The 26,561-nt window shown below is 44.3% G+C and overlaps 1 protein-coding gene across 1 annotated transcript in view; it reads right to left on the bottom strand.

Annotated features, from left to right (window-relative positions):
- Window positions 1-26,561, bottom strand: part of LOC122794851 (SWI/SNF-related matrix-associated actin-dependent regulator of chromatin subfamily A member 5-like) — a 1,390,680-nt gene that overhangs the window by 187,322 nt on the left and 1,176,797 nt on the right. The window contains exon 20 of the mRNA XM_044063455.1: window positions 9,317-9,449. Within this exon, the coding sequence (XP_043919390.1) occupies window positions 9,317-9,449 (133 nt within the window). The remainder of the gene's footprint in view (window positions 1-9,316; window positions 9,450-26,561) is intronic.

Here is a 26,561-nt window from a genome sequence, read left to right on the forward strand (position 1 = left end):
TTGGTTTATTTTTTGCCACTCTATACTGATTGACAGTTCAATCTCTTCTTTCTCTGTGCTTGTTTGCCATGTGACATTTAGCTCATTGGAACACAGTTTTGTTTTAGAACTAGCTTACTATACATTTTTTTGCCACTCTAAATTGAATGACAGTTTTATCTCTTTCTGTGTGCTTGTTTGCTATGTGACATTTAGCTCATTGGAGCACAGTTCTGTTTTTGAACTAGATGACCGTACATTGGTTTAGAATTTTTACACACCACCCCTTTCATGTTCATTATATGATGTTCCCACCAAAATCTGTTATTTATTATATATATATATATATACATACACACACACATATATATATATATATTTCCAGAATCAGAGCTCTCGTCTCTTAGATATTGATATGGTCTGACTTCTGATGGGGGCCAGAGACCTTGAACTTTCAGGTGATCACAGGAAGGCCCACCCCATGTCTGAGGTGCATCAGTGAACAGTTCTTGAGAAGGAACCGGAAACTGAAAGGGCAGGCCTGGGTTGAGGGCAAGTTGCTGAATCCACCACTGAAATTTTTGCTTGAAACAAGAAAGGATAGGCACTCTGGAATCCCGTGGGTGGCAAAGCTGAAGCCAAACTAACTTGAGGTACCATTGAAGCTTCCACACATGCAGTCTGGCAAGAGGCAGCATTGGAATCGAAGAGGCCATGAATCCCAGGGCCCGAAGAAACACTCTGGCTGGAATGACTGCAGAGGAAGAAGAGACTCAAAGAAGGCCATCAAGGACAAAACCTTTGGAAGTGGAAGAGGCCAACACTGGCAGTGTCTAAATCATGCAGCCCAGATGCACGTAATCCGGAGAGGGAGTCAGGACAGACTTTTGGAAGTGGATAGTGAACAACAGGCTTTGAAGGAGAGAGATGGCAAACTCTAGAACCTGTAATAGGCAACTGGGAGAAGATGCCTCTATCAACAGATCATCTAAATAAGGAAAAATCTGGAGCCTCCAAAAGGCAATCACAGGACTTAGGCATTTTCTGAATACCCTTGGGGTAGTAGAGAGGTCAAAGGGCAAAGCATGGAACTGAAAATGAGAGGAAGAAACAGAGAAACATAAAAACATGCTCAAGAGAGGGTGAACAGGAATATTAAGTTAAGCATCCTTCAAATCTAAAGACATTAGAAAAGCCTGGGGCAGGGTTTGAAGAGAAAGTATCCAAAAAGAAGGAACCTTGAGAAAGGTGCTGAACAAGGAGAGATTCAGAATAGACCTCCAACAGCCCTCCTTTCAAGGAACTAGGACCATTCTGGAGTAAAATCCCTTTTCTACTTGGGAAGGAGGGACAGGCTGAATACTTCCCTGGTCCACCAGGAACCCAAAAACCTCTGAGAAATGAGGAATCTGCTCTGGAGGCTGAGGAATCATTGAAAAAGCAGGTATGTCCACACCATGAAATAACCCTGACAGATGACAGACAGAACACAAGAATCTGAGGTGATGAGTTGCCAATTTGAGCATATCTGGTCACGTGGGTCTGGTAACGGATTGTCCAAATGGTCATAGAAGCTGTACAAATCTCAGACGGACAGCCAAAGGGACAAGGGAACCTGGAGTAGGGTTGGGGAGGACAAAATGTCAAAGGGAAGCAGGCTTATCAGATAAAGGAGGCTTCTGAGCCACATGAGCCTGAGAAGACTTAGTGGGAAGAGCTTGCCTACAACCCTTCCTGCTTTTAGTGGCCTTAAGAGGTTGCCTGCAAACAAAAGTAGACCTGGTAGGATTGTTTCTCTGGAACCTGGGGACAGGGAACACAGAAATATGTGTAAAGTCCTGCAAAGCTTTACTTTTTTTCTAGAAGCGACTGACTATAATCAGTAGCAGTCCCACAGACTTTATCCAAATGAGCATCCAGCAACTTGACATTAATGCCTTCAGGCAATCACTGCAGGTGAAGCCAAGAGTAACGCCTCATGACAAATCCAAAAGCAGAAGCTCTGGAAGAAGCATCAACAGCATTAAAGCTGCACTTGATAGAGTGACAAGCCACCTGAAAGGTAGAACTCAAAATAGATAGAGCAGAAGACTACTTCATAATCAGGGAGGTCAGAAATCTGACAGGCCTGGGCAATCAAGGCCAGAACAAATCTGGTCATGTGGGTCTAGTAATACATTGTCCAAAAGGCTAAAGAAGCAGCAGTATAAACCTTCTTTCCAATTCCTTTCATGTCTCTACTATCCTTATCCAAAGGCATGCTAGAAGGCAAAAACATAGAAGAGACTGACACCAGAGCAGGATTAACAGGAGGCCACAAATGGGAATGGGCAATCCTCAGAAACCGCAGAGAATGTCAGGTTTCTTTGGAACAGGGGGCTCAGAATCAGGAGTAAGAGGCAGCTATAAAGATGTTCAACAATGCAGCCAGCACAGAAGGTACTTTGGAACATTTAGCAGTGTCAACCTGAAGCAACTTATAATACCTCTTCTGGCTATCAGACAACCGAGGAGAATCCCACTTAAAGTAGTCTATCATTCTGGCTACTGTCACCAGAAGACAACTCCACAAGAGGAGACTCAGGGCTAATGGATTCCTCTTCATCACAGCCATATGCCAAAAAAAGAAGGCATCTGGGAAGAGTAAGACAAGGACCCTTCATCGGATGCCAAATCCTCACTGGAGGAATCAGATTCCCTAGGCCTTCTGAAAGGAGACTAAGTTCAAGGGGGGAGGTAGGCACAGAAACCCCTTGTGGAAGTTTCACGCCCATTAAGGCATTACACAGGCCCCGAGTAAACTCCTGCCATTCTCTTTGAGGTTCCCTGGGATGTACAGAAGAATGTTTAGTCTTCCATATTTTCTTGGTAGGTGCATTATCCCTAACAAACACAAGAGGTTCCGAATCCGGACAGGATTCAGTAAGTGTAAATGGAACCTCTTCCATCACCAAAATTTGTGGAATCCATCTAGGGCCCTTTGAAATAATCAACCACAGTTCCCCCTCAACATCTGGAGCAGATTCATGCAAAGCCTCAGAAGACATGTCAAAAGGATGCATGCCATCTTCCAATGGGGTTGCAGCAAAGGAATCCAAAGTCAGCACCAGATGGCCTACGGAGCTATCACCAGCTTCTAGAGAGATGTCTGCTGGAGGCTGGACAGCTAAAGACTCCGGCAGAGATATCTTGGCCTTCTTCCTTAATGAGAGTACCTCAGGGTTAACTGATTCCGCCATGCTATCCTTGGTTAAATATTTAAGCCTCTGGTTCTTGAGAGAGAGGCCCGGGAAGAGGACGGGCTTCGAAGAGTCTTAGGCACAGATGCCTTACAAATACTACAGGAGGTATGGTCATGGGAAGCACCCAAACAAAAGAGACTGTTTGTGACTATTCTTATGGGGAATCTGCCTCTAACACTGACATTTTCCCTTCCTGAATGACATGAACTCCAGGTAAACAAAGGGAAAAAATAACATTAAAAAGACCCCAATGAGGCACTTATCTGATGGCTAAGTATTCAGCACAGCAAAGGGCATTTAGACTGATGAGCAGCAGTGGCGGACTGGCGGCAAAGAAGGTCTGGGTAAATTACAGTTGTGTAAACTTGCCATAAATGTAGATGTTCAAGTATATTCACTGTTGCAGTCATCACACTTGGGGTATCTGCCTGCAGGTAGTCCTCGTTGGCTCGAATACCAGAGACTTAGTATTTCTGCGTCAGTTGCTGTCACTTCAGGACTGACATCAGGGGTATAAAAACAGGCAGCTGACGCCATTACATCAGTTTTTCTTGCCCCAAATGTCAAGAGCCCACAAACAGGGAGCCAATTATGGTGGAAAAAACACCACCAGTGAAAAGTAAATACCAATAGCCCTGAAAAGGGTGAGTAATAGAGATACAGAAGGGGAGAGAGAGAGAGAAACAAGGAGGCTGGAGGGTGGGAAACCAGGACTGCAACAGTGAATACACTCGAACATCTACATTTATGACAAGTGTACACAACTGTACTATGTTCCTTGTGTTTCACTGTTGCAGTCATCACACTTGAGTTGATTCCCAAAGCTGAAGAATGGGTGAAGGCAGTCAAGAACAGTTGGGGCTAGCTAGTATGCCCTGCAGGACTGCTGTTGCAAAACCCACCCTGGATTTTGAAAAGATAGGCAGGTGGTAATGCTTGGTGAAGGTGTGAACAGAACTCCAGGTAGCAGCTTCCAGAATGTCCCTGGCAGGGACTCCCCTGAGGAATGCTGTAGAGGTAGAAGTTGCCCTAGTGGAATGCGTTCTGACTCCCTGAGGGGATGGGTTTCCAATGGTGTTTGTAACAGAAATGGATACAGTGTACTATCCATTTGGAAGTGTCTATCAATAGTTGTCCCGGATGAAGTAGGTCCTTGAAGGCTGTCAGGGCATTTTGAACAGCTAGCAACTCTTTTTGATTGATATGTAGATGCATTTGGTTTGAGGACCATGTGCTCTGAATGCATCTTCCTGACATGTGGGCCGTCCAGGCATAATCTTATGCATCCGTTGTTAGCGTCTGCCTGACTGGGGGTAATATGAATGGCTGTCCCTTGTTCTGGTGACAGGCCTTCGCCCACCATTGAAACTCCTGTTGCAGGCAGGGAATGAGAGTAATCATTGCCTCCAGGCTGTGGCAATGTTGAGTCCAAACACTTTTTAGGTACCACTGAAGCTTCCTCAAATGCAGTCTTGCATATGGAATTAGTAGAATACAGGATGCCATGAAGCCCAAAGCCTGTAGAATTTTTCTTGCAGATAACTGGGCCTTTGTTGCCAACCTCTTGAAATAGGTAGTCAGTTGCCTTTGTTTGTCTAGTGTGAGATAAGTCATCTGGGCAGTTGTATTTAAGCTTGCATCCAGGAATATTATCTCTTGAGAGGGTACTAGTTTTGATTTATTTTCATTGACTGTGTACCCTAGGCATGTTAGAAGTCTTTTCACAAATGCCAGATGCTGTAGAAGAATGTCCTTTTTCTCTGCTTGAATAGACAGTCATCCAAATAAGGATATATTTGTATTCCTCTTTGTCTGCAGAATGCAATTACTGATGCCAGGCAATTTGTAAAGACTCTGGGTGCAGTAGATTAGGCAAAGGGCAGTGCAGAGAATTGGTAAGGGATTGAGCCAGCCTTGAATCTGAGGTATCTTCTGCCTGATTGACTGGGACATGCAGGTATGCCTCTTTTAGGTCTAAAGTCACAAGCCATGCATTCTTGCCCAGCATGGGCAGAAGCTGCTGCAAAGTTAACATTTTGAATTTTGGTATATTCAGGAATGTGTTCAGAATAGATAGGTCCAGTATTGGTCTCCAGGCTTTGTCCTTTCTGGGTACCAAGAACAGTCTTGAGTAAAATCCTTCTCCCTTGCTCTTGCTCTGGCACTTGTTGAATGGCCCCCATGTCCATGAGGGATGAGACTTGTTTTTGTGCCTCTGCCCATTGATTTTTTTGGCAGATCTGGCCAGCTGTTTGCCTTTGACAGTTTGCATAGATTTAGCTTTGTCCTCCATTTTCTTTAACACCTCTTCTGCCTTAACACCAAACAAAGTATCATGCTGTAAAGATGCATCTAATAATTTAACTTTCACATGATCAGGCAGATTTTGTTCCTTTAACAAAGCATGTCTCCTAATTACAGGACCTGTAACTGCGGCCCTGCAGGAGGCCTCCAAAGAATCAAAACCACATTGCAAAGTATGCTTTCCAACTTGTTCAGCTGCATGCAATAAATCCTGCATTTCCTTGTTTTCTGCACATTGAGTTTAACAACATTTTCTGTTTAAGCAATGCCATGACATGTTGCTGATATTTGAGCATATGAAAATGACAGTTTAAGGCCCTTATAGCCAAGGTAGCAGATGTGTAAACCTTTTTTCCCCATCTATCCAGTGCCCTATAATCTCTGTAAGAGGGGGTAGGGTTTTTTGCAGTGGAAGCCTTAACTCCTCTGGGACCCTGTGAAATAGTCTCTGGGTCTGCAGCAGGGTTTTTAAAAATGAATTTATGAGAGTCAGGAACCCTGTAATATCTATCAGGCTTAACAGGAGCTGGAGGTAAGGAGTCAGGGGTAAGACTAGACTCCGAAAACACATCATCTACAATGTCTAACACAGGTGGAATGGCTAGAGGCCTGTGTTGAGGAAGTAAAAGGAAATCTCTGAGCTTCTTTTTAGATTCTGAAAAATCTTGGCTCTCCCAGTGGAAATTCCCCCTTATGGTATGCAAGGTTCCCCATAAGAATAGTCCTCTGGAGGAGAAGCTGAAGGCATAGATTCTTCAGCATCAGAATCCTCATAGGGGGGAAGAGAATATTCATGATCAGAAGAGGAATCAGAAGAAATAGAAACCTGATCTGAAGATTCATAGTCAGTCTCTTGCCTAGGTGGGGGATGGGAACCCCTGATCAAGGTAATCAAGTCTTCAGCCATTTTGAGCATCTGTTTTTTGGGCACAGAGGCCTGTCCACATGGCTCTTGAGTTTATTTCTTTGCTTTAGAAGGTGCTTTAGTCTTTGCCTTTGAAGCTGAAGTTGTTTTAATGTAAAGATGTTTAGGTCTGAATACACCCTCAGAAGCCGGTGCCTGCTCAGCGGCTCCAGACCCATCTGAGGGAATAGTATCCGAGGCTCCAATACCTTGAGTTTGCAGCGGCATGGCCGACTCCACGTAGGAGTCAGTAGCGGCCTGTGACTCTAAGGTAACGGGCATCAGGGGCTGCGAAAGCGCCTCACTGAGAACCGGCGACTGGCTTAGGAGAAGCTTCGTCGTCGGTTTTGGGCCTCGGTTGTTTATCTCTCTCCTCTTTTTTTGCATTTTTTGTGAACTCCGGTAGTAGGATGGCTATCCGACAACATTTCTGGATAATTAAACTGGCGTCCAAAATAGTTTAAAGCAAAATAATACAGACGCTTAAATAGTGTGTTGGTTAAATCGAGCACAAAACAGACAACCAGAAACATTGTGATCAGGGCCTAGGCAAGGAATACAGTAAGAATGAAAGTCCTTATGAGGTATTTGCTTTCCACAAGAAATACAATTATTTACTTTTTCTGACATCGGTCTGGAGCAAGAAAAAAGTTTCCCCAACGGGTTACTTAGCTTTATTGAAGACTTCGGATCTGAAATTCGAACACGAAAATCTCAGGAGTCGGCCGACCAGCACTTGCGAACTGCTTCTGCTTCGGGCACCGCGCGGCAAGAAAGACTGAAGAAAATGGCGTCAGCTGCTTCTTTTATACCCCTGATGACCTGACGTCAGGGAAGGGGTGACAGCATCTGACGCAGGACCCAAGACTTTGGAATTCAGGTCAACTGAGGGCAACCTGCCAGCAAGATTACCTAAATGTAATGACTACAACAGTGAAACACAAAGAACAATCTGTTATTCTATCAACGTTCTAAGTTTGTAAGAGCAATATTTAAAAAGTGTCCATATTTTGGGCCTTTGTCCCCCCCCCATTACTTGTGGCTTTGTCTGGATTTCTTCCTCTAAGAGGTTGAGAGGTATACCGTCAGCTGCAACAGGCTGTGTAGCCATTACTACACAGCAGATTGTTTAAGAATTTATAGGTGTGGCTAACCTATTTGGTCTTATGATGAAGCTCAGGACTTTAGATTATGTAATAATGGACACTACAGATGAACACAGCTGTGGTAATGTTTTGCCAGGAGAAGAGTGGCAGGAGCATAGTTTGGAATCCAAGATGTTGGTCCATAAGTTTGCTTTAAATGTATTTTGGATTTATGGTTTGTCTGAAGTCTTGGGAAGAGTGTTCCAACACTTACATACATATGAGGAATGTGCACTGAGTCACCATGTTTGTTTGGTTTATGGACTTGGGCAAGATCTGTGTCCTTAGACTTGAGACATACCCCTTGAGAATTCTGTCTCTCTTAAAATGGAAGGTATATCCCCCATTTCAAAACCTTTAGCAATCATGTCTTGTACGATAGCTGTTTTGCAGAAAGAGGCCCAAATAGACTCATCCTTCGGGAGGGAAAGAAAAAATTGCCGAGATGTGGGAGTTGTGGATTGGTCTGGGGTGTGAGTGCTACGCAGAAGAGAAGAGAATAATCAAGGATGAGTCCTGAGGGCTCACAAGCTTCTGATTTTGCTCTTATCACCACTTTTTATAGCTTCTTTTTGTTAATTTTTGCCATTTTCCTTTCTTCTGCCTCTAGAAAGGACAACATTCAGTAGGATAGTTTCTGGTCTAACTGGTTGTAGGAAAGTGAAAAAATACTTCATCATCTACATGGTCTTCCATCCTTTTCATAGAGTTTCTTGAGCACCTCTGTAAGGGGTCCACACACAGAAAAGCTCCTTCTCCAGTGGGGCATTGAGGAACTCCATTTCTACATGGCCTGGCAAGGACTGGGTCCTTAATCCAGGCAAGTCCCCTTATGATGGGCCCTGCAGCTGCTGAGGCTGTGGATGATCCTGTAGTAAACAGCTACATTTGATGCAGTACTTAAGCCAACTGTTCATTTAGGTTGCAGATCTCTAGCACCTTTTATTTCAGGTCCTTGTCCACAAGACCCTTTGTCTTACTCCTGGGATAAGAGAGACTCCTGGTACTTCAACGTGTGTTGGGCCCCGAGGGTCAATAGCACAGGTGCAAATTTTCTTCCAAAATCTGTCAAGACCTTCCTTCAATCTGCACACATTGACAATTGGAACAAATGTCCATGAAAAGTAGGTACATCCAGCTAAAAATCTGGACATTTAATTAGCAAAAAATTCGAACACCAAATAGCACATGACTTTCAATTAGGAATGTGGGATACTACTCAAACACGCTTAAAGTGTGCGACTAAAAGGATGGAAAAAATGTAAGCACCTTAACAAAGCGACCGTGTAAAACCTGTAGACTTTAATGAACTGTACTGAATTTATTTCTGCATCAGAAAAATGGGTGATTCAAGATGTGTCCTTCAAAAATCACACTTGTTGAGGGGGATTTAGAAAACTGTGTGAAGGGGTAAATCAAGCCTGAAAATAGGGACAACTCCAAAAATATGGATATCCTGTACAGGGGTAAATCATATGATTCTACACCCATGACATGAGCTCCCACCAGACCCAAAGTTTTACACCCAATAAATTCCTTGGAGGTGCCACAAATTATGCACTACTGAAGACTGAATGCAAAAACACAAATTCTTAAATGTAATTAAAATGCAGGAAACACAAATCCTTAAATGCAGTTAAAACTGAGAAAAGACATTAATTCTCCCATCACAGTCACGTTGCAAAGTTATGCTTTTATCAGCAAACAACCATAGTTATTTGATGCACTTGCAGTTCTCTTACCAGAATACTCCATAACTTCCTCTGGTGTTTTGCCTTCTACTTCTCTTGCAATATTTTCTATGTCGTCACGGCCCCATTTTTCATTTGCCTTGACAAACTGGTTGAAGTCCCTCTTGTTCCAATTTGTGAATCCCTTCAAAGACAAAGGCATTATTTTGTTTGTTCTGTTCAGGCTACAGCAATGGTCTACAGAGACAGGCATAAAGCAGTTTCAGAGGAAACTTACTTTAGTAGCAATACACTACAAGAAGAACCCAATAATTGAAGAGAAAGCAACCCATATAAAAAAAGTTATTACGGTGTTATTTCTACACAACTCTAGCACTCGGATGATGAATAACTTAGTGAGCTTTAAACATCCAGAAAGATGTCAAAAAACAGTTTGACCTAAACGTTCAACCAGTTCCTTTCACAACACTGGCTATTTATTAAAAGGTATTTTGTCACTGTGGATATTGAACAAGGTGATGAGACCCAGAATCTATTACTCAGAACAGTAGCAGGCTCACAGCAGAATCAATGCTATGGTGGTTGGCTAGGAACTAGAGTAATGATAACCCACAAAGTGGTTAAGGTGCTGTAAATCCAGTCATGGAATAAGGCTAGTCATCCGACCCTTGATTCTTCAAATTCATTCCATTGTGCCTCTCTCTCTCCTCCCCTAAGGGCATGAATTTGTCATAAAAATAAGCATACCTGGTGCACATTCCTACCCATGTGAATGTAATTCTTATTCATCCCCCAAGCCTCCATCAGACAAACCAACACTATATAGTCTATCATCAAATTTTGCGCTGTCATTTTCTTTTTACAGGAGGGCATTAATTCTGTTTAATTCTGTCTTTAGTCACATGAATGAGTTACATACTAAGGCCAATAGTGCTATACAGTTTGTCAACACAGAAAAGCAACTTACTGTTGCACATTTAAAGAAAAATACTTGCAAGAAATTGCAAAAAGCTAAAGCTTTGGTTATATAGTCATCATTGTAAAAAAAAAAAATGCACTTGCCATATCAGCTGCTCTGCTAAAGAATACCTTCCTTGGTGGGTCCACAATTGTGTTCATCCTCTCTTCTGTTCCAATTTGAGTTTTTTTTCCCCTAGGAATATTCTCCTGCTTTAGGACACATGCACAATATGCTAAGCTCATCCTACATCACACTTCACAACAGGAGAATGCAACTAGCTCTTCAGGGGCTTTTCAGTTATTCCCAACCAATGAAAAAGTACAGTTGTGAACACTTACCATAAATGTAGATGTTAGAGTGTATTCACTGTTGCAGTCATCACATTTGGGTTATCTGCTTGCAGTAGCCCTCAGTCGGCCCGATTAACAAAGTCGTGGGTCCTGCGTCAGTTGCTGTCTCTTTTTCCGTGACATCAGGTAGTCAGGGGTATAAAACATGCAGCCGATGCCATTACATCAGTTTTTCTTGCCCCAGATGTCAGGTGCCCCCATAATGGGAAGCAATGAAATAAATATATACAAGGATATACCTCCAATAAAAAAGCAAATACACCAAAAAGCTTTTAAGCATAGTAAAGGGGAGTAGAGGTATAGCCAAATAAAGTCAGGGGGCTGGAGGGAGGGTAACCAGGACTGCAACAGTGAACACACTTGAACATCTACATTTATGGTAAGTGTACACAACTGTACTATGTTTTTTGTGTTTCACTGTTGCAGTCATCACACTTGGGTTGATTCCCCAAAGCAGAGGAAAGGTGGAGGCAGTCAAGAAGTATTAGGGCTGGCTAGCAGGCCTTGCAAGACAGCTGTAGCAAATCCAGCTCTGGATTTAGAAAAGATAGGAAAGTGGTAATTCTTGGAGAATTTAGAAAAGACTGTACTATGTTCTTCATGTTTCACTGTTGCAGTCATCACATTTGGGTAGATTCCCAAAGCTAAGGATGGGAGGAGGAATTTAGATAACATTAGGACCAGCTATAAGGCCCTGCAAGACTGCAGTGGCAAAGCCAGCTCTGGATTTTGAAAAACTTGGTGAAAGTGTGTACAGAACTTCGGGTAGCAGCTTCTGGAATGTTCCTGATAGGGACACCTCTGTGAAAGGCTGTAGAGGTGGATGCAGCCCTGGTTGAAAAGGGTCTGATCCCCTGTGGGACAGTTTTTCCATGGTGCTTATAGCAGAAATGAATGCAATGGCCTATCCATTTAGAAATGGTTTGCTTTGAAATAGCCTTCCCCTCTGCCCCTGCAGCAAATGCCACCGGTAGTTGTTCAGATGTCCTTTGAGGTTTAGTCCAGTCCAAGTAAAATCTAAGTTGTCTGTGCACATCAAAGGAGTGCTGTATCTGTTCCCCCTTGTTCTGAGGATTAGGAAAGAAGGTTGGCAAATGAATGGACTGATTAAGAGCCACACTGGATACCACCTTGGGCATGAAGGAGGGATTTGTTCTGAGGGACACCCTGTCCACATGAGAGATGATGAATGGCTCCACTGCCATAAGGGCCTGTAATTCAGATACCCTTCTTGCTGAAGTGATTGCTAAAAGGAAGGCGGTTTTCCAAGAAAGGAATTTTAAATCTGTACTAGCAGCTGGCTTGAAAGAAGGAAGAGTGAGTTTCTCCAATACAAAGTTAAGATCCCAGGCTGGAGTAGGTGCTTCTCCTGGGTGGTCTTAAATTTTTGGCCCCTCTGAGGAACTGCTTGAGCAGTGGATGAGAGAAGATGGGAGGTTCTGAGTTATAATGAGCTGAAATGGCTGAGGCGTGATTTTTATTGAGGAAAAAGAAAACCCCTTGTGAAGCATCTCAGTTAAGTATTGTAGAGTCTGAGGAAAGTTGGGCGTTGCTGTGCTCATCCCTTGAGATTGGTTCCAGACAGAATCTTTTCCATTTTTCAGCATAAGATTTTCTAGTACTAGGCCTCTTTGCCTCTAAAATGATATCCATCACTGGTATACTGAGGGATGGTAAAGGACAGATTAGGTAATTAGCCAGGCTGCTAGGTTCAGGGTTTGAAGCTGAGGGTGCAGAATCTGGTTCTCCTGCTGAGACAACAGGGTAGGGGTCTTAGGCAGGTGCCATGGGGCCAACAGTGACACACTGTGCAAGAAAGGGTACCAATGTTGGCGTGGCCAGTCTGGTGCAATCAATATCATCCTTGGTTTGCCCTGTTTGATCTTTAGTAGTACTTTGGAGAGGAGAGGCAGAGGAGGAAAGGCATAAACTGATAGGCTTTTCCAGCTGAAGGACAGAGCATCCACTTTCCAAGCTTGCTCGTGGGGAGTCCTTGTGCAAAATTTGTCTAATTTGTAGTTCTGGGGAGAGGCAAACAGGTCTATATCTGGGCTCCCCCATTTGTTTGTCAACATGTTGAAAGTCTTTGATTGCAGTTTCCACTCGTGTGGGTCCATGAGGCTTCTGCTTAGTCCACCTGCCAGTGTATTTAGTTTTCCTGGCAGGAACTGAGCTTGTAGATGCACTTGGTAACTCAAGGCTGTGTTCCACAGTGCCATGGCTAGTCTGCAGAGGGGGTAATGATGTGTACCCCCCTGCTTGTTTATGTACCACATAACAATGGTGTTGTCTGTCTTTACCATTAGTTGCCCTGGAAGAATGTAGTCCTTGAAGGCTGTCAGAGCATTCAGTACAGCTAACATTTCTTTTTGATTGATATGTAGGTGCATTTGATTTGGGCTCCATTTGCCCTGAATGCACTTCCCTGCCAGGTGAGCCCCCCATGCATAGTCTGATGCATCTGTAGTTAGGCTGTGGGCGGCAGGGGGTAATGTGAATGGCAGTCCCTTGTTTTGGTGGCTGGCCTCTGCCCTCCATAGGAATTCCAGACGTAGGCGATGTATGATAGGAATCATTGTTTCCAGGCTATGACACTGTTAACTCCATAGACTTTTTAAGTACCACTGTAGTTTCCTCATATGCAGTCATATATAGAATTAGAAGAATGCAGGAGGCCATGAACCCCAAGGCTTGCAGTATTTGTCTTGCAGATAGCAGGGTTTTTGTGGCCACTTGTTTGAAGTAAGTTACCAGATGAATTTGCTTCTCTGGCATGAGGAAAGCCATCTGGGCAGTTGTATTCAAGCTTGCACCCAGGAATGTAATCTGTTGAGAGGGTACCAGTTGTGATTTCTTTTCGTTTATGGTGTACCCCAGACAAGTTACAACCCTTTTTACAAACGCCAGATGATTTAGAAGTATGCCCTGGTTTTCTGCCTGAATTAGACAATCGTCCAGGTATGGATATATCTGAATATTTCTTTGCTTGCAAAATGCAATAATTGGAGCCAGTAGACAAGCCAAAGGGCAGTGCAGAGAACTGATAATGCAAGTAGCCTGCTTTGAAGCATTGGTATCTTCTGCAAGATTCCCTGACTGGGATGTGCAGGTATGTTTCTTTTAAATCTAGAGTTGCCAACCAGGCTTCTTTGCCTAGCATAGGAAGTAACTGGTGAAGAGTCAGCATCTTGAATTTTGGAATCTCCAGAAAGGTGTTTAGAGTAGACGGGTCCATCATTGGATGACATGATTTGTCTTTTCTGGATACCAGAAAAAGCCTGGAATAGAGAATCTCTGCCCACTGATTTGGGGGCAGGTCTGGCCACCCGTTTGTTGTTGACAACGTGTGGAAATGAAATATGTATCCCTGGGACACTATATTTAAAACCTATTGGTCCTGGGTTATGAGTTCCCAGTTCGTTGTATGAAGAGCAATCTTTCCCCCCCAAAGGGACAGCTAAAAGGTAAGTGCTTGGTAATTTTAAAAGGAAGTCATTGAGACTGTTTACCACAGGGGGGTGTCTTATTTCCAGATTTGGAAGTGGAGCCCCCATTGCTTAGTTCTGAGAGTCCCCTGGGACTGAAACCTGGTGCTTTTGGTGTGTTTGGCTTTGGGTTTGGCTTGAGAGGATCCGGAAGGAGCTGGAAAAGACCAATTCTTAGTAGGCCAGTGCCTACTAAATTTTGGAGGTTGCACTTGTAAAAAATCCCGGTAGTCGGATGGCTAACCAATGACATTTCTGGATAATTAAACCGAGAACAGAAATATTTAGAGGCAAAAAAGTACCGATGACTGATAGTGTGCTGATAAATAAAGCACAAAACCAACAGCAAGGTACGTCGTGGTCAGGGCCTAGGCAAGGAATACAGTACGAATGAAAATCTTTGAGAGGTATTTGCTTTCCAAAAGTAATGCAATTATTAACTTTTACTGACATCGGTAAGGAGCAAGAAAAAGTTTCCCTAATGGGGTACTTTTAAGTTGAAGACTTTAGTTCTGAAACACGAAAACGAAAATTTCAGCAGTCGGCCGACTGGCACTTGTGAACTGCTTCTGCTTCGGGCTCCTTCTCAGCAAGAAAGACTGATGTAATGGCGTTGGCTGCCTGTTTTACACCCCTGATGACCTGACGTCATGGAAGAAGCTACAGCATCCAACGCAGAAATCCGAATACTCTGGTATTCGGGCAGACTGAGAGCTACCTGCAGCCAGATAACCCAAGTGTGATGACTGCAACAGTGAAACACGAAGAACATCTTACCATAACAGTAGATATTGTAATATTCCTGACAAATGGGTCACCGTTAACATCTGGCCAGGGTACCAAAGCTTTATTTTCCTTGGGTCGTACGGCCGACATGACCTCAGCTCATATGACCTGGGGTATAAAGATGGTCGTACAAGCAGGGATACTCAAGGCCATAACCAAGTCAGCAGCCTGAAGACTACTGACAGATGAGACTGGTCAGCTAGGAGAGGTGTAGTTCGAATTGGTAAAGAAGGCTGCCCTTACCCATGTAAGACAGCAAAAGATAAAGCAACAAAATGAAGTGGGAACTAAAGAGGACAGTGAAACAGAAAAGGGGGTAGAGGGTGGGATGAAACACTGCAACAGTGACAAACAGGACATCTACTATTATGGTAAGGTCAAAACACAACTGTACTATGTGTTAAATGAAATCACTGTTACAGTATTCCTGACAAATGGGTGATCCTCAAAACTGAAGGAGAAGGATGTCTGGTCACTGAGAAGTGCTGACCAGCAGTCAGGCTAGGACTGACCTAGCAAAGGCTGTCCTGAACCTGGAGAAGGTATCAATTTTGTAGTGTTTGGTAAAGGTGTGTACACAGGACAAAGAAGCCACTTCCAAAGAAAAAAGACTTGGAATCTACTCCTTTGTGGAAAGGCCCGTAGAAGCAACTGCTCTAGTGGAATGTGCTTAGGGCAGGAAGGTAGTATCTTAACATAGTGCAAGTAGCAGAAAGAAATAGCCTTTGAAATCCATGCTGCAATACTTTGCTTGGAGACTGGCTGGCCCAGTCTAGAGGATAAAGGATATGAAAAGATGGTCAGTCTTCCTGAAGGATTTAATTTTGATCAGGTGAACAACATCCTCCCCATTTTAGGGATTAGTAAAGAAGGTGAGCAGATGAATAGCCTGATTAAGAAGAATGGGTTAAGCCCAGTGAGTCACCCTATCTTTGCAAAACAATAAGAAAAGGGGGAATAGCCATTAGAGTTTGAAGCTCAGAAAGCCTCCTGGCCGAGGTGAAGTCCAAAAGGAGGATGGTCTTTCAAGTACAGAATTTTAAAGATGTTGAAGAAGCTGGTTCAAAGGGGTGCAAAGTGAGGTTTTCTAGCACATAATTAACTCATGCCCTCAAATGGAGCTCTGGAAGTTTGCACTGTAACTTTCAATGGGTGGAGCCCAAGCTTTTTGATTCAAATGTGAGGACATCATTTGATTCCAACAAATGTTCATATCTCTAGAACTATAGGGGTTACTAAAAATGTGTAAACTGCAAACTCTTAAGCAGAAAAGTACAGTTTTGTACCTACCATAAATGTAGATGTTTGAGTGTATTCACTGCTGCAGTCATTACACTTGGGATATCCCTGCCGTCAGGCGGTCCCGCAGTCTGCCAGAGTTCCAAAGTCTTGGTCCGGTGTCGGTTGCTGTCGCTCCTTCCCTGACGTCGGTGCACCAGGGGTATATAAAATGCAGCAGATGCCATTTTCTTCAGTTTTTCTTGCCCCAGATGTCAGGTGCCCCCAAATAGGTAGGCAATACATATTGCTAATAAAACATACAATGAAGGTAAAAACAAAACCTTCAGTTACCAGCAAATACACCACATAGGTAGTATAGGGTTGAAAGGTATAGATAAGTCCCAGCTAAGAAAGAGGGGAAGGCAGGTGGGTAACCTGGACTGCAGCAGTGAATACACTTGAATATCTACATTTATGGTAGGTGCAAAAAGTACAGTTTTGTACCTACCATAAATGTAGATGTCCGATAGGTATGCAACTGCAGTCCTGACATATGGGTTGTCCTGCCTCAGGCAGCCCTTTGGTCGGCCGGATTCCAAAGTCTGGGTCCCAAGGCCGGCTGATGTCGCCTCTTCCCGGCGCCAAAGCGGCTGGGGTATAAAAGCACCCGCCGACACCATCTTCTTCAGTGTTTCTTGCCCCAGATGCCAGGTGCCCTCCAAAGAAGGCTAAATTTGGTGAATGGATAAAAAATTTCACATGCACAACAGTAATAAACAGATACACCATAACAGATATCCCCAGCTAATAGAGAAAGGGAATGGACCCAAAAGGAAAATTGCAGAGGAGTAGGAGGGAGGAAAACCTGACTGCAGTTGCATATCTATCGGACATCTACATTTATGGTAGGTACAAAACTGTACTATGTCTTTCAAGAATGCAACTGCAGTCTGACATATGGGTTGAATACCATAGCCAAGCTGGGGGTGGTAGGATCTAAGAAAGGGATGGTGTAGCTAAAATGCCCTGCAGGACTGCTGAAGCAAAGCCTGCTCGGGATCTGGAGTATAAAGGCAGGTTGTAGTGCTTGGTAAATGTATGCATGGAGCTCCATGTAGCAGCCTCTAGAATGTCCTTTGTAGCCACTCCTCTTAGAAAGGCTGTGGATGTGGCTATAGCTCTGGTGGAGTGTGGCCTAATATTGGCTGGCACACCTTTTCCATGGAAAGAGTAACAGAATCTGATGCAGTGTACAATCCATTTTGAAATTGTTTGTTTGGAGATTGCCTTTCCTTGCACTCCAGCATCACAGGCTACAAATAGTTGGTCAGACTTTCTGGTGGTCTTTGTTCTGTCCAAGTAGTAGCGTAATTGTCTGTGTATGTCCAAAGTGTGCAGCAGCTTTTCCCCCTTATTTTGAGGATTGGAAAATAAAGTAGGCAGGTGAATTGCTTGATTTAGAGACACCCTGGACATCACTTTTGGCATGAATGAAGGATTGGTTCTTAGAGAAACTCTGTCCTGATGAAAAATGAGAAAAGGAGGTACTGCCATGAGGGTCTGTATCTCGAAACTCTTCTTGCTGAGGTAACTGCCAACAGGAAAACCGTTTTCCAGGAGAGAAATTGCATTTCTGAAGATGCTGCTGGTTCAAAAGGAGGAAGAGTTAATTTTTCCAAGGCAAATTGAGGTCCCATGCAGGTACTGGTGGTTTTCTGTGAGGTTTGATATTCTTTATCCCTCTTAGAAACTGTCTTAGCAAGGGATGCGAAAACACAGGTGGGTCACAGTTGTATTTTGCTGAGATTGCTGAAGCGTGTTTTTATGGAAGAATATGAGAGGCCACTATGAAACATTTCTGCCAAGTATTCTAATATCTGTGGTATGCTCATTACTGATGCATCCTGACCCTTGTTGGCATTCCAGATGATGAATCTCTTCCACTTGGCTGAATAGGTTTTTCTGGTGGAAGGTCTGCGTGCTTCCAGTAAGATCTCTTGAACTTTTTTGGAAAGAGAGATATGGGCAGAAATCATGGAACCCTCCAAGCTGTCAGCTGCAATGTTTGCAGGTTTGGATGAACAGTCCTGTAATTGTGCTGAGTTAGGAAGCAGAGGCCATTGAGGCAGAGGCCATGGTTTGGTGCGAGATATGCTCAGTAGCAATGGGTACCAGTGCTGCCTTGGCCAGTCTGGAGCTATCAAAATGCCTTTTGGTTGTTCTGCTTTGATCTTCAGTAACACCTTGGTCAGTAATGGTAGAGGAAGGAATGCATAAATTGTTAGGGAATTCCAGCTGAAGGAGAGCATCCATTCTCAGGCTAGAGGATGGTGCGTCCTTGAACAGAACTTCTCCAGGTGATGATTGAGGTGAGAAGCAAAGAGATCTATGTCCGGTCCTCCCCATGCACTTGTTATTTGTGAAAAAATGTGTGGATGCAGCATCCATTAAGTATGGTCCAAGAAATTTCTGCTCAGCCTGTCCGCCAAAACATTGTCCTTGCCTGGAACAAACTGGGATTGCAAGTGGATGTTCAGTTTCAGGGACTTTTCCCAAAGAGTCATTGTTAGTCTGCAGAGGGGATAAGAATGAGTGCCACCCTGCTTGTTTATGTACCACATGACAGTGGTGTTGTCTGTCCTTATTAGCAGATGACCTTGTTGAAGGATTTTCCGAAGGCCTTGATTGCATGTATTACTGTCAACATCTCTTTGATTTATGTGCAGATGCATTTCCCTGGGAGTCCATTACCCTTGAATGCATCTGCCCTCCATGTGCGCCCCCCATCCATGATCTGAGGCGTCTGTTGTAATGATTTGGCTTGCTTGAGGTTTGTTGAAAGACATGTCTTTGTTTAAATGACTTGCTTGAGCCCACCACAAAAATTCCTTTTACAGGCATGGAATGAGTGGTATTACGTCTTCTAGGTTGTGGCTGTGTTGTGACCATAAGCCTTTTAGGTACCATTGTAGCTTTCTCATGTGTAGTCTTGCTAGAGGGATCAGAAGAATGCAAGATGCCATGAACCCCAGGGCCTGCAGGATTTTCCTGCAGTCAGCTGGAGTGAGCTTTGCTAGGCTTTGAAGTAGTCTGGTAAATGTTCTTGTTTTTCTTCTGTGAGGAAAGCCATTTGTGATTTTGTGTTCAGTTTGGCTCCTAGAAAATAATCTGTTGGGATGGCAGTAGTCTTGATTTTGAATGTTGACTGTATATCCCAAAGCCTGTAATAATTGAATGACATAGTCCAAGTTTTTATCAAGGTTTTGTTTGCTGTCTGCATGTATAAGGCAGGTCGTCCAGGTAAGGGATATTTGAATCCCCTGGAGCCTGCAATGTGCAACTACTGATGCCAGGCATTTCGTGAATACTCTAGGCAGTAGATAAGCCAAACGGCAATGCTGAGAATTGATAATGCTCTGACCCTCCAAGAAATCTGAGGTATCTTCCGCAACTGTGTCTGACTGGGACATGCAGGTATGCCTCCTTGAGGTCCAGAGTAACCAGCCAAGACCCCTTGTCCAGCATGGGAAGGAGTTGCTGTAACGTCAGCATTTTGAATTTTGGCACAATGAGAAGAGTGTTTAGAGCGACAAGTCCAGTATAGGTCTCCATTGCTTTTCTTTTTCTTGGAACAAGGAACAGTCTTGAATAAAATCCTGGCCTTGTTCCTGAGGAGGAACCTTTTCTATTGCTTTTATTTGTAACAGCTTTGAAACTTGTAAGAGTGCCTCTGCCCTTTGATTTTGTGGCAGGTTTGGCATGCCTTGTCTTGTTAGTAAGGTATGGAAGTGGAACCTGTAACCTTTGTCTATTATGTCAGAATCCATTTGTCCTTGGTTAAAAATGTGCCAGTTCTTTGAGAATAAGGATAATTTTCCGCCTAGAGAGGTGCTTCTGGAGTCTTGGTAGGCGGGAGTGAAGTCAAGTCATTGTGATTGTCCCTGTGGTGCAGGTGAGAACTACCTCGCCACTTCTCTGTTGGTGGTTGCCATTGGCGGCCCTGCTTAGAGCCTCGGTATTGCCCTCTACCTCGAGCATGCCTGTTTTCGCTTTGAAACTTGTCAGAGTCTGGAAAGGACCAATTCTTTGAAGGCCAATTCCTGCTGAATCTGGGTGGCTGAACCTGGAGGAAATCTTTGACTGTCTGTACTGATTTAGCCTTTTCCTCAATAGACTTCAAGACATTCCTGTGCATTAGTACCAAAAGCTTCTGTTTTCCAGAGGTGCATCTAGGAGCTTTACTTTAACATGGTCTGGCAGTGGCTGTTCTTTCAACCAAGCATGTCTCACATTACAACGTGCCCTGTCATAGCTGCCCTACATGAAGCTTCCAATGCATCATAACCACACTGAAGAAAATGATTGCTAACCTGCTGAGTGTTATGGAACCAAATCCTGCAAGGCCTTTTTATCTATAGGCTCAGGAGGCTAACTTTTTCTGCAAATCATGCATTAAGTAATCCTGGTACTGAAACATATGAAAGAACAGTTAAGTGACCTCATGGCAAGGGTGGAAGAGGTATAAACTTTTTTTGCCCCATCTCTTCAGGGACCTAGATTCCCTGCCCTTGTGCAGGCAAAGGGTTTTGGCCGAGGAAGTAGCCATTCCTTTGGGCTCCTGAGAAATAGTTTCTAGATCCACAGAGTGGGCCTTAAAGAGATGCTTATGAGTTTCAGGAACCCTGTAATATCTGTCTGAAAGCGACAGGAGCATGAGGAGAGAATGGGGAAGCACTGGGTGTAGTATACATCATCCAGGACATCCAGCACTGGAGGGATAGCTAAAGGAAAAACTGTGCTGGGAGTAGTGTCTTCAAGGAAGATGCGTGAGCCTTTTCCTGGGAGTCAGAGAATTCCTGACCCTGCCACTGAAAATGTCATCTCTCACTGGGTGAAGAACTTCTCGAGAAAGAAATATCACTCTGGAGGAGAGGCAGAAGGAATTCGATTCCTCAGCATCAGAATCCTCGTGCAGGGCCTGGAAGGATTTTTCCAGGAGTATCTGAGTGCTCTAGATCCTAGAGGCCTTCATCTGAAGAGAGGGGTGTCTGTCTGCTCAGCCCTAGGCCTTTTGTCTGCTACAGGCTGAGAACCTCTGTCTGGATGCACCTGAGAACCTCTGATTAGAGAGATTAGATCTGCAGCTAGAGTCAATGATCTGCTTTATCAGAAGAGGGCCCTGGGAGGAAGATTTGAGGAGGGTGAGCTCTTAGCCTGGCTGGCAGCGCTTAGCACGTGGCGCTGCAGGCCTTCTGATGGACAAAGTGGGAGACCAGAGGCCAGGCTGCCCCACGCGTGCAGGAGTAACTTTAAGTGCAATGGTAAGGAAGGTCAAATCTGAGCTTCAAGGTTCTGAGGAGGAAAAATCAACAACCGGGCACGAAGACTGAAACCTTTTGCCTATATAGGACGAAGTAGCTGCAAGCCGGTGTCGTCAGTCTGGAGTGTGGTTGGAGTTACAGGCCTCCGGGAAGGGCTAACCCGATGCACCCATTTCAGCGGGAGGAGAGGTTAGGCATGGTATCCCGTTGTGGATCGACGTGGCCGAGGGATGTCGGGTCCCGGTCGCTTTGTTTTGGAAATATGTGCTGCAGCGGTCGGTTGTCCGTACGGCAAATTATACTAAGCCGTAATTATAAGCCAAAGAAGTTACCCGGCAAGTGTACCCGGTGCCTGAGTCGGTCGCGGCATTGCCAAAGCAGTTGGCCAGGCAGCACAGAGCCGAGAGGCGATAGTGGTTCTGGGCCCAGGCAGGGGAAGGCAGTAAGAATGGAAGTCTTGGCAATGAGGTATTTGTTTACCACTAAAGCACGTAATCAATCAACTTTTTTAATTTTTTTTCTTCGACATACATTTCCTGAGGCGGAAGAAAAGGTTCTGAGAACGGGTACGTAGCTTTTGATGACTTCGTTAACTGAAAACACAGGAGCTGGCTGACCCGGCACTTGGCACCAGACTCTTCTGCGCCAGACTTGCACCGCGCTGCAAAGGAAAAGTCTGAAGAAGGAAATGGCGCCGGCGATGCTTTTATGGGCCGCTTGGCCAGCTCTGGCGTCGGGAAGCAGGCGACATTGAAGTCGATTTTTCGGACCCAGAACTTTGGAATCCGGCCGACAGAAGGGGGCGCTGCCTGAGGCAGGACAACCTTACATGTCAGGACCGTGCAGTTGCATTCTTGAAGGACATCTGTACTGTATGTTCTTCATACAAGCGTTTCCACTGCTGCAGCTCATTACACTTAAGGTTGAATCCCAAAGCTGAAAGTTAGGGGTGGCATAGGTTCACTATAGAGAGGATTTGGGGTGAGCTATGAGGCTCCTGCAGCACTGGGGCAGTGGCAAAGCTAGCTCTGGATCTAGAACAAAGAGGCAGAGTGATACCATGCTTGGTAAAGGTGTGGCACTGAACTCCAAGTTGCAGCTTCCACATATCTTTGGTAGGTACTCTCCTCTAAGGTAGGGCAGTTGTCAGTGGCTGTTGCCTCTGGTGGAATGTGGCCTCAATGTTACCAGAGTACATGGTTTCCCATCTGTGTGCTTAGCAGAAAGCGGATGTACAGTGTCCTATCCCACTTTGAAAATGGTCTGCTTTGAAATAGCTCTTTCCTCGTGATCTCAGCAGCATATGCTACAAAACAATTGCTCAGTTTTTCTTGAAAGCTTTTGTTTTGTCCAAGTAGAAACGTAACTGTCTGTGTATGTCTAAGGAATTTTTTTAAAAAATTCACTACATGGGGTAATACAGAATTTTGCAGCAGATGCCATTTTCTTCAGTTGTTCCTGCCCCAGATGTCAGGTGCCCCCAAATAGGTAGGCAATACATATTGCTAATAAAACATAGAAGGTAAAACAAAACCTTCAGTTACCAGCAAATACACCACATAGGTAGTATAGGGTTGAAAGGTATAGATAAGTCCCAGCTAAGAAAGAGGGGAAGGCAGGTGGGTAACCTGGACTGCAGCAGTGAATACACTTGAATATCTACATTTATGGTAGGTGCAAAAAGTACAGTTTTGTACCTACCATAAATGTAGATGTCCGATAGGTATGCAACTGCAGTCCTAACATATGGGTTGTCCTGCCTCAGGCAGCCCTTTGGTCGGCCGGATTCCAAAGTCTGGGTCCGGCGTCGGCTGATGTCGCCTCTTCCCCGACGTCAAAGCGGCTGGGGTATAAAAGCATCCGCCGACACCATCTTCTTCAGTGTTTCTTGCCCCAGATGCCAGGTGCCCTCCAAAGAAGGCTAAATTTGGTGAATGGATAAAAAATTTCACATGCACAACAGTAATAAACAGATACACCATAACAGATATCCCCAGCTAATAGAGAAAGGGGGAATGGACCCAAAAGGAAAATTGCAGAGGAGTAGGAGGGAGGGAAAACCTGACTGCAGTTGCATATCTATCGGACATCTACATTTATGGTAGGTACAAAACTGTACTATGTCTTTCAAGAATGCAACTGCAGTCCTGACATATGGGTTGAATACCATAGCCAAGCTGGGGGTGGTAGGATCTAAGAAAGGGATGGTGTAGCTAAAATGCCCTGCAGGACTGCTGAAGCAAAGCCTGCTCGGGATCTGGAGTATAAAGGCAGGTTGTAGTGCTTGGTAAATGTATGCATGGAGCTCCATGTAGCAGCCTCTAGAATGTCCTTTGTAGCCACTCCTCTTAGAAAGGCTGTGGATGTGGCTATAGCTCTGGTGGAGTGTGGCCTAATATTGGCTGGCACACCTTTTCCATGGAAAGAGTAACAGAATCTGATGCAGTGTACAATCCATTTTGAAATTGTTTGTTTGGAGATTGCCTTTCCTTGCACTCCAGCATCACAGGCTACAAATAGTTGGTCAGACTTTCTGGTGGTCTTTGTTCTGTCCAAGTAGTAGCGTAATTGTCTGTGTATGTCCAAAGTGTGCAGCAGCTTTTCCCCCTTATTTTGAGGATTGGAAAATAAAGTAGGCAGGTGAATTGCTTGATTTAGAGACACCCTGGACATCACTTTTGGCATGAATGAAGGGTTGGTTCTTAGAGAAACTCTGTCCTGATGAAAAATGAGAAAAGGAGGTACTGCCATGAGGGTCTGTATCTCCGAAACTCTTCTTGCTGAGGTAACTGCCAACAGGAAAACCGTTTTCCAGGAGAGAAATTGCATTTCTGAAGATGCTGCTGGTTCAAAAGGAGGAAGAGTTAATTTTTCCAAGACGAAATTGAGGTCCCATGCAGGTACTGGTGGTTTTCTGTGAGGTTTGATATTCTTTATCCCTCTTAGAAACTGTCTTAGCAAGGGATGCGAAAACACAGGTGGGTCACAGTTGTATTTTGCCGAGATTGCTGAAGCGTGTTTTTATGGAAGAATATGAGAGGCCACTATGAAACATTTCTGCCAAGTATTCTAATATCTGTGGTATGCTCATTACTGATGCATCCTGACCCTTGTTGGCATTCCAGATGATGAATCTCTTCCACTTGGCTGAATAGGTTTTTCTGGTGGAAGGTCTGCGTGCTTCCAGTAAGATCTCTTGAACTTTTTTGGAAAGAGAGATATGGGCAGAAATCATGGAACCCTCCAAGCTGTCAGCTGCAATGTTTGCAGGTTTGGATGAACAGTCCTGTAATTGTGCTGAGTTAGAAGCAGAGGCCATTGAGGCAGGGGCCACGGTTTGGTGCGAGATATGCTCAGTAGCAATGGGTACCAGTGCTGCCTTGGCCAGTCTGGAGCTATCAAAATGCCTTTTGGTTGTTCTGCTTTGATCTTCAGTAACACCTTGGTCAGTAATGGTAGAGGAAGGAATGCATAAATTGTTAGGGAATTCCAGCTGAAGGAGAGAGCATCCATTCTCCAGGCTAGAGGATGGTGCGTCCTTGAACAGAACTTCTCCAGGTGATGATTGAGGTGAGAAGCAAAGAGATCTATGTCCGGTCCTCCCCATGCACTTGTTATTTGTGAAAAAATGTGTGGATGCAGCATCCATTCGTGCGGGTCCAAGAAATTTCTGCTCAGCCTGTCCGCCAAAACATTGTCCTTGCCTGGAACAAACTGGGATTGCAAGTGGATGTTCAGTTTCAGGGACTTTTCCCAAAGAGTCATTGTTAGTCTGCAGAGGGGATAAGAATGAGTGCCACCCTGCTTGTTTATGTACCACATGACAGTGGTGTTGTCTGTCCTTATTAGCAGATGACCTTGTTGAAGGGATTTCCCGAAGGCCTTGATTGCATGTATTACTGTCAACATCTCTTTTTGATTTATGTGCAGATGCATTTCCCTGGGAGTCCATTACCCTTGAATGCATCTGCCCTCCATGTGCGCCCCCCATCCATGATCTGAGGCGTCTGTTGTAATGATTTGGCTTGCTTGAGGTTTGTTGAAAGACATGTCTTTGTTTAAATGACTTGCTTGAGCCCACCACAAAAATTCCTTTTACAGGCATGGAATGAGTGGTATTACGTCTTCTAGGTTGTGGCTGTGTTGTGACCATAAGCCTTTTAGGTACCATTGTAGCTTTCTCATGTGTAGTCTTGCTAGAGGGATCAGAAGAATGCAAGATGCCATGAACCCAGGGCCTGCAGGATTTTCCTTGCAGTCAGCTGGGTGAGCTTTGCTAGGCTTTTGAAGTAGTCTGGTAAATGTTCTTGTTTTTCTTCTGTGAGGAAAGCCATTTGTGATTTTGTGTTCAGTTTGGCTCCTAGAAAAATAATCTGTTGGGATGGCAGTAGTCTTGATTTTTGAATGTTGACTGTATATCCCAAAGCCTGTAGTAATTGAATGACATAGTCCAAGTTTCTTATCAAGGTTTGTTTGCTGTCTGCTTGTATAAGGCAGTCGTCCAGGTAAGGGGATATTTGAATCCCCTGGAGCCTGCAATGTGCAACTACTGATGCCAGGCATTTCGTGAATACTCTGGGCGCAGTAGATAAGCCAAACGGCAATGCTGAGAATTGATAATGCTCTGACCCTCCAAGAAATCTGAGGTATCTTCTGCAACTGTGTCTGACTGGGACATGCAGGTATGCCTCCTTGAGGTCCAGAGTAACCAGCCAAGACCCCTTGTCCAGCATGGGAAGGAGTTGCTGTAACGTCAGCATTTTGAATTTTGGCACAATGAGAAGAGTGTTTAGAGCGGACAAGTCCAGTATAGGTCTCCATTGCTTTTCTTTTCTTGGAACAAGGAACAGTCTTGAATAGAATCCCTGGCCTTGTTCCTGAGGAGGAACCTTTTCTATTGCTTTTATTTGTAACAGCTTTGAAACTTGTAAGAGTGCCTCTGCCCTTTGATTTTGTGGCAGGTTTGGCATGCCTTGTCTTGTTGGTAAGGTATGGAAGTGGAACCTGTAACCTTTGTCTATTATGTCCAGAATCCATTTGTCCTTGGTTAAAATGTGCCAGTTCTTTGAGAATAAGGATAATTTTCCGCCTAGAGGTGCTTCTGAGTCTTGGTAGGCGGAGTGAAAGTCAAGTCATTGTGATTGTCCCTGTGGTGCAGGTGAACTACCTGCG

The sequence above is a fragment of the Protopterus annectens genome, chromosome 2.part1 (genome assembly GCF_019279795.1).
Source record: "Protopterus annectens isolate FY-2018-M chromosome 2.part1, PAN1.0, whole genome shotgun sequence".
In the NCBI taxonomy this organism is placed as follows: Eukaryota; Metazoa; Chordata; order Ceratodontiformes; family Protopteridae; genus Protopterus; species Protopterus annectens.